Raw genomic sequence first — 11648 nt, 5'->3', positions numbered from 1 at the left:
ATACTTTCCATGCACTTTAAGACCTCTTTTACACTGAGGCGTTTTGCAGGCACTTTTACGCTAAAAATAGCGCCTGAAAAGCTCCTGAAAATTGCTTCGCATTAATTTTAACCATATACAGACCGGACCATTTTGCTGGTCAAAGACCAGACCACTTTTTGCGATTCGGCACTGTGTCACTTTAACTGACAATTGCACGGTCGTGCGATGTGGCTCCCAAACAAAATTGACGTCCTTTTTTCCCACAAATAGAGCTTTCTTTTGGTGGTATTTGATCACCTCTGCGGTTTTTATTTTTTGCGCTATAAACAAAAATAGAGTGACAATTTTGAAAAAAACACATTATTTTTTACTTTTTGTTATAATAAATATCCCCCAAAAATATATAAAAAAAATTTTTTTTTCCCTCAGTTTAGGCCGATACGTATTCTTCTACATATTTTTGGTAAAAAAATCGCAATAAGCGATTATTGATTGGTCTGCGCAAAAGTTATAGCGTTTACAAAATAGGGATAGTTTTATGGCATTTTTATTAATAATTTTTTATTATTTATTTTTTTACTAATAATGGCGGCGATCTGCGATTTTTATTGTGACTGCGACATTGCGGCGGACACATCGGACATTTTTGACACATTTTTGGGACCATTGTCATTTATACAGTAATCACTGCTATATAAATGCAGTGATTCCTGTGTAAATGACACTGGCAGTGCAGGGGTTAATCAGCGGGTGGCAGTGTAGGGGTTAAGTGTTCCTAGGGGTGTGTTACTAACTGTGGGGGGTTGGGCTTTCATTTAGTGAACACTGATCTCTGCTCCAATCACATGGAGCAGAGATCAGCGTCACTAGTTGCTAGGCAGAATGGGGAAATGCTGTTTACACAGCATTTCCTCCATTCAGCCGTCCTGTGAGATGATCGCGGGTATGCCCGCGGCGATCGAGTCCGCGGGACCCGCGACCAGACTCACGGGGGTCTCGACCAGCACGCGAGTGCGCCGCCACTGGCATGCTCGCGATGGCAGGGCGGCATTGAAGATTGGACGTACCTGTACGCCAATATGCCTGCCCGTGCCATTCTGCCAACGTACATCGGCGTGCGCTGGTCGGGAACCGGTTAATGGATCCATTCACACTGGGGCAGTGCGGTGTAAAAAGTCCTGCAAGCAGCATCTTTGGAGCAAGTTTGGAGCGCTTAAAAAAGCATCTCAAAAGCACCCTGCTCTATCTCTCTATTGAAATTAATGGGAAGCAATTTAAAAGCGCCTAAAAAGAGTCTTAAAAGCGATTCAAAAGCGACGCAAAATGGTTATTTTTTTTTAAGACCCCCCCCACACTGGGGCGTTTTTCAGACGCTTTTGGGCGTTAGAAACAGTCCTGCAAGCAGCATCTTTCTGGCGGTGCGGGAGTGGGGTACACACCGTTCCTCCACCGTTCCTCCACTGCCCCTGCCATTGGAATCCATGGGCACCGCTACAGAAGCGCCGGCAAAGCATTTTGGCAGCGGCGATTTGCAGGCACGTTTAACCCTTTATTCGCCCGCTAGCAGGGGTTGAAAGTGCCCTGCTAGTGACTGAAAAGCACCGCCAATAAAGCGGTAAAGAGCCACTAAAATTAGTGGCACTTTACGCTAGCGCTCCCCCACGCCCCCCGGCCCAGTGTGAAAATTGCCTTTGCGCACTGCTAGCACCTCAAAAGCACTTGAAAAGTGCAGCAAAAGCACCGCATAAACACCCAACGTTTTATGGGCAGTTTTCGAGTGCCTCAGTGTGAAAGGGGTCTAAGGGCACCCAGAAATTGGATTCACAACTTTATAGTAAGTAGCAGAGTGTATTAAGTTAAGGTCAATCAAGATAAAACAATAACAATGGAGAAGATAATCAGATGCATAATGTATACAGGCAATAATTTTAAATCCCAGCATGCACTGTAACCCCAACAGAATAAACTGTAGCTCTCCTCAAAGGATGAGCCACAGCAAGTGACACAGGTGGGTGCTAGTTTGGATATAGGCTAAGTCCCTTGGGAGCTCTCGCAATGAGAGGCAAAGTCTATACCTGTGGTCCAAGACTTAAATTAGTATGCAGATCTGCCCTCATGATCATGTAAATTGAATCCAGTCCAGGTACTCCGCCGGTTATGTTAGGGCCCTTGAAGACGTTGGCACGCATGATAGAGATGTTTCTATTGGTGTAAGTGTTGATAGTCCTATAACCAGTAGGATGGGATTGAAGGTAGGAGTCTTTAAGACACCATTAGTAATAATTTGGTATTGTGAAGCCGGGGGGGGGGCAGTTTGGGCCTAGTCTAGAAGAACAGCAGATCCTCAGGGCATTTGTGATACATGCAAGTGAAATGCAAGTTCCCTAAAAGAGGAACGGTATAGTCAATGTCAGCAACCAGAATAATTGTGGATCAGGGACCCTCTCACCACCACCCCTGTGTCTTCTCAGCAACAGGCAAACATCATTGAAGGGGTCCCTCTCTGTGCGTGGACGGTGCTCTCTGGTGTCCTTCAGCTGTTTGGGGTATAGACTGTAATGTTAGGGTATTTTGCTCATACTTGCAGAAGGCCTGGGACAGCGTTGTGGTAAAGGCACATCCCCACAGCAATGATTTGGCATCTTCCGGTTATTGCAGTAATAGCAGGAGTTAGTGGGTGTTGTCTGTGTGCCTTCAGCGCAGAATACACCTGTATCTACCCTTTATTGCTGTTCTCTAGTTGAGCCATCTGCCATCTGCCATCTGCAGGAGTTAGTGGGTGTTGTCTGTGTGCCTTCAGCGCAGAATACACCTGTATCTACCCTTTATTGCTGTTCTCTAATTGAGCCATCTGCAGGAGTTAGTGGGTGTTGTCTGTGTGCCTTTAGCGCAGAATACACCTGTATCTACCCTTTATTGCTGTTCTCTAGTTGAGCCATCTCCCATCTGCAGGAGTTAGTGGGTGTTGTCTGTGTGCCTTCAGCATAGTATACACCTGTATCTACCTATATTGCTCTTCTCTAATTGAGCTATCTGCCATCTGCAGGAGTTAGTTGGTGTTGTGTGCCTCCAGTGCAGTATACACCTGTAGCTACCTATATTGCTCTTCTCTAATTGAGCCATCTGCCATCTGCAGGAGTTAGTGGGTGTTGTCTGTGTACCTTCAGCGTAGTATACACCCGTATCTACCTATATTGCTCTTCTCTAACTGAGCCATCTGCCATCTGCAGGAGTTAGCTGGTGTTGTGTGCCTCCAGCGCAGTATACACCTGTAGCTACCTATATTGCTGTTCTCTAATTGAGCCATCTGCAGGAGTTAGTTGGTGTTGTGTGCCTCCAGCACAGCACAGTATACACAGGTATCTACCCTTTAATTGCTGGTGTTCTATAATAAAGGCATCTGCAGGAGTTAGTGGGTGTTGTGTGCCTCCAGCACAGCACAATATACACCGGTATCTACCCTTTATTGCTGGTGTTCTATAATAAAGGCATCTGCAGGAGTTAGTGGGTGTTGTGTGCCTCCAGCATAGCACAATATACACCTGTATCTACCCTTTATTGCTGGTGTTCTATCATACAGGCATCTGCAGGAGTTAGTGGGTGTTGTGTGCCTCCAGCACAATATACACTACCCAATTGCTGGTTTTCCCATCTCCCTGCAGTCCATTACCATGTCTGAAAGGCCAACAAGGAGAGGCAAAAAGGCATGAGCCAATAAAAGAGGGCAGCAGGCTCTGTGTCTAGAGACAACAGTGCTGGTCGTGGACGCGGTGCATCGTCATCAGCACGTGGTCATGGGACACGTTTGTCCTTATTTTCGGCAGCTGGACGTGTTGAGCCGCATCATGCCGAACACTTGGTAGAGTGGATGACCAAGCCCTCTTCATCCTCCTCATCCTCTCTCACCCAGGCTCAGGGTACTAGCAAAGCAGCTGCCAATGCATCCTCTTCCCTTGTCTCAATGTCATCATCAGTGACTCCTTCCCTAGACCCACCACGTCCTCCTGAGGAGTCCCCCGAACTCTTTGAGCACAGTGTTGCGTACATGCTCCAGGAGGATGCCCAGTGTTTTGTAGGCTCTGATGATGATACTCAGCTAGAGGAAGGCAGTAGTGTGAGCGCAGAGAGAGGGGATGCTCAAGAAGGACAGCAAACTAGCAGTCATGTTCCACAAGCTGCAGCATACTGCCAAGTTTGCTCCAGTGATGAAGAGGTAGGGTATGATGAGGGCACTGACTCCACATGGGTGCCTGGTAGGAGAGAGGAGGAGGAGGAGGCACATCTCCAACGAGGCAGGATGCCCTCCGGGGACCAGCTTAGGGGCAGCACACCGACTGAATCACACCGCAGAGCTCCGCCTGTGCAGGGCGCTGCCTCTGCGCGTTATTCTAAAAGTTCTTTGGTGTGGGCCTTTTTTGAGACAAGTGCATCAGATCGCACAGCTGATATTTGCAACATATGTCTCAAGCGTATCTCGCGTGGCCAAAACATCAGCCTCTTGGGCACCACATGCTCGACCAGACATATGTTGACCTGCCATGCAGCTCGTTGGCAAGCATACCTCAAAGACCCACACCAAAGAACAAAGTAGACCCCACTAGACCTTCAGTCCTCTCTGAAACCTGCACTGAGAGGAATGAAGGTGTAGAATTAGGTGTGTCACAGCCAAGTGCTTGTGGGCACTCTGCTAGCAATATACCCACGTCCGATTGTAGCAGGCAAATTTCCCTGCCCCAGCTGCTGGACCATAGAAAGAAGTTAACTCCCAGCCATCCACATGCCCAGCAGTTGAATGCTAGCTTGGCTAAATTGCTAGCACTTCAACTGCTGGCTTTTCAGTTAGTAGACTCGGCCCCCTTCCGTGAGTTTGTACAATGTGCGGTTCCTCAGTGGCAGGTCCCCAAACGCCACTTTTTCTCACGGAAGGCGATTCCGGCTCTCTACCGGCATGTGGAAGGCAATGTCCTTGCCTCGCTGGACAGGGCGGTCAGCAGTAAGGTGCATATTACCGCTGACTCATGGTCCAGCAGGCATGGACAGGGACGTTACCTGTCTTTCACGGCCCATTGGGTCACTCTTCTGGCAGGTGGGAAGGATGCAGGACAAGGTGCAGTAGTGTTGGAGGTTGTTCCGCCACCACGCCTCCAAAATGCTACTATTGATTGTGACACACCTCTCTCCTCCACCCCCTCCTCTTTTTCTTCCTCCATGGCCTCTTCCAGTGCTCTGTCCTCAGAACCAGCGGTGCTCCGTAGGCGTTCCAGGACTCGACCCCCTTTTTGGAGTGGTAGCCGGGTTCACACATTCATATTTTGAATACTGACATTTTTTCCTTACTGTTTGGATTTTTTTCTCAATAAAATTATTTCATTATTTAATAATAAAAAATAAAACACAACTGTTTTATTCATAGTTGGATAGCTTATTTTTTTTTCCAGAATTTTTTAATAATTCACAAAGCTAGACCCACTAAATTTCAGATTTTATAACTTGTTCAGGAATACACATGGTGTTAAAAAATATGTTTATGTTTCACCTATTTCCTACTGCTTTATTAACATAAATCATGTCATATCACCACTCCCAATACCCTGAAATGATCTTCAGGGTCAGGGTTGAACAATGTTCTTCCAGAATACAAAGTTGGCATATTGAACTGTTTTTCACTTGCATTGTACCAAACATGTTTGTGACATTACCTTTGATCGACAGCCCTGTTTTTTTCCTTTGACCAAAGTAACTTTTTTTTTCTTTGGGTCCAAAGGTCAGCAAGCAGGTTTTTTTTTTTGTTGTAAACATGACGGGGACAGTATAAATACTGCTCAAGGCATCCAGTGAGAGGCAGAGCACACAGAGAGAAATACCGATTCAAATAGGTACAGCCTTACAGCTCATCAACAGATACAACGATGGAGAATGGAATGGACGCCCTACATGATTCTGGAGTCCAGATGGTCCACTACCTTCAGAGTAACTACATGAGTTCGCAGGACTGGTTCATTTTCATCTCCTTTGCTGCAGATCTCAGAAATACCTTCTTCATCTTCTTTCCCATTTGGTTCCATCTTTGTGAATCGGTGGGCATCAAACTCATTTGGGTGGCGGTAATTGGCGACTGGCTTAATCTTGTCTTTAAATGGTAAGTATATTATAAGAAAGTAACAGCCTTGGCTTATATGTAAAAAAGCTTGATTTTTTTGAATGTCCTTGTTTCTATTTCTGTTAAATTTATACGCATTGAATGTACATATAATACAATATTATATATAATGTACATATAATTGATAGGGTATAGCCAGAATATTATTATTATTATACAGGATTTATTGCACAGTGCTTTACAATGTTAGACAATACAGTTACAATATAATTTAATACAGAAGGAATCAGAGAATATAAATGTTTGCTACCTTTCCTTAAGTTTTTTTTCCCTCTATTTTTTATAAAATAAAATAAATGTTAAAATAATGCCAAGTTTATGCTGAAAACACTATACTCTTATAAGGAGTATGTCTGGCTAATGGTAGAGCACCTACAGAGTTGGCACATCATCCCAGGTAGTTAAATATTGAAGTGAAAAGAGGAAAGAGGGGATTTTTGTGGTGCTTTACAAATGATAATGGAAACCAATGTTTTTTTTTTTTTTAATATATATAATAATTTTAATGAGAATATAGTTAAAATATAACAAAGCCAAGTTGTTCACTGATGGTCAGCAAGTCATAACAAGGGTGGTCATAGACACCAGTGTTCAGTTTTAACAGTTGTTGCTTGTTTTTAGCCCTGTTGATAACAATAATTTGCACAATAATAGTAAATGTATAAATTCTTATAAAAAATAAAAACATTTCTTTATACATTAAGTACTCAAAGGTAATAAAAGTAAAATAGTAAAACTAATTTTAATTTTCACTTAAAAAAATAATAATTTTTAACTTTTGTTTCTAAGTCCTGTTTTCCTATGGTGACAATCCTAGAATATATCTAACTAGTGTATTTAATCAGTTACTTTACTCTTTTAATATTAAAGAAAAATTATATATATATCACATGCAGTTGCTTTAAAATTAAAGCCAAGTATGTAAAAGGACTAGCAATAAAAAAAACTGCATGTTGGAATTTCATCCTATAGTGTAAAAATCTGACATTTTTTATATAACATATGCAATACATTTTTGTTAGATATTGCTAATTTCTGATTTTGATTAAAGTTTTTATTTTGCTTGCAGGATTCTTTTTGGACAAAGACCATACTGGTGGGTTCATGAAACTGGTCACTATGGAAACACCTCTGCTCCAGTCATTGAACAGTTCCCTGTAACATGTGAAACTGGACCAGGTAATAGGAACCAATAGTTTCTACATTTTGAAAGAGTTTTTAATAAATTAATTGTCACCAAACTTGTGGTTTGGTGAACATTAACAGAGCATAAAAAACTGCTCCTATGCTGTCCCTCTCTTGCTAAAACTAGCTACATATTATACAACTTTTTTTGTACAATTTTACTTTAGATTTACCAAAACCATATAATATGAGGTCAAACCTAAACACTTTTAAACTGTATGCAATCAGACAGGCACAACAGTTGAACTACATAGTTGAAGGTAAATCTAAAGGAAATTGAACAAGAAAATTGTGTAGCCAGCTTAACCCAAACAGAGAGGTGTTGCTGACATGTGATATTCTGCAGCCTCCATCCATCACTAATTGATTTTCTTGTCTTGGTATTGCAGGAAGCCCTTCAGGTCACGCTATGGGGTCTGCTGGAATATATTACGTCATGGTAACTGCCATCCTTACAATCATGTTGAAGAAAAGGGAATCATCAATAAAAAGCTGGTGAGTTATCAAAGTTTTTGAGTACCTTATCATATCATGCAGCAATAAAATAGATCATAAATTAATAACATAGATCTTATGCTGACATAAAACAAAAACAAACAAAAAAAAAAACTGCTGGAAATTTCAATAAATAATGTTTTATTTTATCCCCTATGGATATTGAAGGCAACCAGACAAAAAAAAAATTTTTTTTTTTTTATCTAAAAGCTCCATTCTCTAATTGAAAACTATTTTAAAGGACTTTAAAACTGAGGATTTCCCATTCCATGAAAGCAGACTTTAATCTGAATCACTGCGGCTTTGGGAATACCACCCAACATATATGTTAGATTTACGGTTAAGCCTTTATATGTCATTTATTGAATATTTTGTGAAAAAATTAAATTAATCAATTAAAGAATGGAACTTTTAGAAAAAAAATGCTTTTTTTGTGTCTGGTTGCCCTCAAAATCCCATAAAGGATTAAATAAAGCATTTGTTTTTATAGATATTTTCAGCACTTTTATAAATGTGCATAGTTCTATTCAGCAACATAAATTTCGAAAGAGTCGTATTTTTAGCATGAGTTTACAATATTTTAAGCAGAAAGTAAATAAAATTAAAAAAATGTACACATGATAAGCAATTAATAGAGGGCCACCACCGCCTTCTGAATATGCAAGTTGTCTGTGTCTAGCATCAATACTTTGGAGTATAGACCTGGAACAAGCATGCAGCAAATGCAAGTCAGAGAAAAAAAACTTTCCTTATGTTTTTCCTCATAAGTGACTCAAAGTATTGAAGCCATGGGATCTGTAAGATTGCCAGGCTGCCTGATTATCGGGTTTTCCGTTCCCATAACTTTATTATACATTTAGAATTTCTTCAATTACTAAATTAAACCATTGAAGATCATTTCTAACAGCTAGAATAAATAAAATATCTGTGTTATGTATAGCAGCTAATTAGACATATACCAAAAACTTTCAGATGGAATCAGATTAGTTGCTATGGATAACAATGACACCACCATGTTTTAGCAATAATTTTATCTATGCAATAACCTTAGGACGAAGGTACTTTTAGGTATTATTTACATTTTTTGCCACAGAATTAATACCTTTTAGCATGTGATGTAAGATGTATTTAGCTTAGCCTATACTGGTGCTTTATAAATACCCTGTTGTCCTTTGCCTTAGGTGCCTGAAAGGAGTTCTTTGGTCTGGGTTTTGGGCCGTTCAGATCTGTGTCTGCCTATCCAGAATCTTCTTGGCTGCACATTTCCCACATCAAGTTGTGTCTGGAGTTATCTCAGGTACACAGAATGAATATTTTTAAGCAAATATTTTAAGATTATACAATTTCTATAGAAAAATGTTATATGTGTGTATATATATATATATATATATATATATATATATATATATATATATACACATACATATATACTTTTAAAAATTATATTCTTTTGCATGGAACATTTTAGATTCCAAAGCTATCCTTTTTTTAAAAGTATACTACAATAGTTTCATAGATACTGTAAAAGTTTATGATATTTAGATCAATTTAAATTGTCTTAATCTCATTAAGATTTTGGTTCTATCTTTACAGGAATAGTTGTTGCCGAAGCATTCCATCACACACAATCTATCTATAAAGTCAGCCTGAAAAAATACATCCTAACTACACTCTTCCTGACCTCCTTTGCTGTTGGCCTTTACTTAGTCCTAAAAGCAACGGGTGTGGACCTCCTGTGGACCCTGGAGAAGGCAAAAAGATGGTGTGCCAGACCAGAGTGGATCCATATTGACACTACTCCTTTTGCTGGCCTTTTTAGAAACATGGGCATCTTCTTTGGCTTAGGACTAGCTCTCAGCTCTAAACTTTACCAAGAAAGCTGCCATGGAAAGCAAGGAAGCCAATTTACCTTCCGCATGTGCTGCATTGCCGCTTCACTTATTGTTTTACATCTTTTTGACTCGTTCAAGCCACCAACTAAAGTGGAGATGCTTTTCTATGCTCTCTCATTCTGCAAAAGTGCTGCTGTACCCCTGGCTGCTGTGGGAATCATCCCTTACTGTGTTTCTCAGCTTCTTCACCAACAGAGCAAAAAGAATCTTTAATGTATATACTGTATATTGTTTTTATAATGATATAGCTTTAATGCATTTTATTGTTGGTATACACAGTCCAAACTTCACACAACCGGTGTATCTTCTGTCTGCATGGAAAATGTGATAGTTAATCCAAGGGAAACATAAACATAAAGATGTCATGCTTTTATCTGGTTGACATCCATGGATTTCCAAAGAATTCCAAAAATGTTGGAGTTTTGTGCAGACTGAACAACTTTGAAGAGTTGACTTGCTGAGTCTAAATAGGTTGTATTAAAAGTATTGCAGGGTTTTAAAGCTACCATGTTCTTTTAGCTCACTAAATTTTAAAGAAAAATTTCTGTTGAGGATCTTAAGAAACTTCCAAGCTAGCGAGCCACAATAAAACGTTAAGGGTTCTAAGAATGTTTGTGCCTTGTCACCTGAAAAATCGGAATGGAAGGCTGAAAGAAAACACGAATATCCATAATCCGGAGTTGTTAATACTTTTTTGCTAATTTTTCAATTTATCTTTTCTCCATTTGCAACTTCCATCATTTATGGCTCAGTAGCAGTGTAAACAGGTGCTCACTAGGATTTTTAAAACTGCCTATACCAGAGATTACAGGTTAGATGTTCTGGTAATAAAAAATCCTTCACTTGGGAAGTAACCCAGAATTTTCAGTGTAAAGAAAGCTATTTATTTTTACTGAGATTGAAAGGAAAGGTTTGACTGGTAGCTTGGATGCAGTATACAGATTGGTAGTATTTAAATAGTGTTATTAAAGACAGTTGTCTAATGTAGTGGTCTCCAAACTGTGGCACTTTGCTTGCCTTAATCCAGTCCTTGAGGCATTATTCCTGCCACTGACACCAACAATGGGACATCATTTATGCCACTGACACCAACAATGGGGCATAATTACCCAATACCAAAGACCGGAATGGTTTACTCCCGCTGGGCACAGACCGGCCCCCTTATAGTCTGAAGGACAGTAAACTGGGGATTTGATTTGCTAATACTTCCATTTTGAGCCATCAAGTCAACATGTGTTGACTTATTAGCTGAATGAAAAAAATTAATTATTGAATATGATTGGTATTTTTAGACAAACATATAAAACCTCCTGGCCAGCAAATACGTTACTTAGTTAAATACCCCAGCACCGCCACCAAAGAGTTGACATTTTAACTGTCAGTGTATGTTAAAATGTTTTTATTGTTTTGTTACTTTTAGCATCTATTTTTCATATATTTATTTATTCACGCATGTTAGGTTGTTTTGTCCAATTTTGAATAGCTAATTGTGTGATATTTCATGAAGATGTTTTAAATATGGCGTTTTATAATAAAAAAATATGAAATTCATTATGTTTTATAGTGCTATTTGCGTGAATTATAACATTGTTTAGTGATGCTACAGACAAACCACACAAAATTGCTAATATGCTGAAATATTATTATTATACAGGATTTATATAGCTGCAACAGGTTACGCAGCGCTTTACAATTTAAAAGGGACACAGTACAGTTATAATACAATAAAATACAAGAGGGTTAAGAGGGCCCTGCTCAAAAGAGCTTACAATCTATTAGATCTGAAAGAATCTTTGGGCTAGTGAGCCCCTGGGAGTTGTAGTTCATTTTCACACCGTACAGTTTTGTAACAACGAGTATAAATCCTCTTTAAAAGGATAAGCTCACCTTCAGTAACATGATACACCCATATTTAGCATGTAAAATGTTACTAA

The 11648-nt window shown here is 39.9% G+C and overlaps 1 protein-coding gene across 1 annotated transcript; it reads left to right on the top strand.

Annotated features, from left to right (window-relative positions):
* The first annotated feature begins 5817 nt into the window (after positions 1–5817).
* On the top strand, positions 5818–11265 carry G6PC1 (glucose-6-phosphatase catalytic subunit 1). Its single transcript, XM_077459711.1, has 5 exons — positions 5818–6121; positions 7212–7321; positions 7717–7822; positions 9004–9119; positions 9416–11265. The coding sequence occupies exons 1-5, from the start codon at positions 5892–5894 to the stop codon at positions 9925–9927; spliced, it is 1074 nt and encodes a 357-aa protein (XP_077315837.1). The 5' UTR covers positions 5818–5891; the 3' UTR covers positions 9928–11265.
* The last annotated feature ends 383 nt before the right edge of the window (positions 11266–11648 follow it).

Source organism: Lithobates pipiens, unplaced genomic scaffold, assembly GCF_037356315.1.
Source record: "Lithobates pipiens isolate NorthernLeopardFrog02 unplaced genomic scaffold, aLitPip1_a1.2 Scaffold_28, whole genome shotgun sequence".
NCBI classification, from domain to species: Eukaryota; Metazoa; Chordata; class Amphibia; order Anura; family Ranidae; genus Lithobates; species Lithobates pipiens.
Note: the sequence above shows the minus strand (reverse complement) of the source record. Positions and strands in the feature narration are given on the sequence as shown.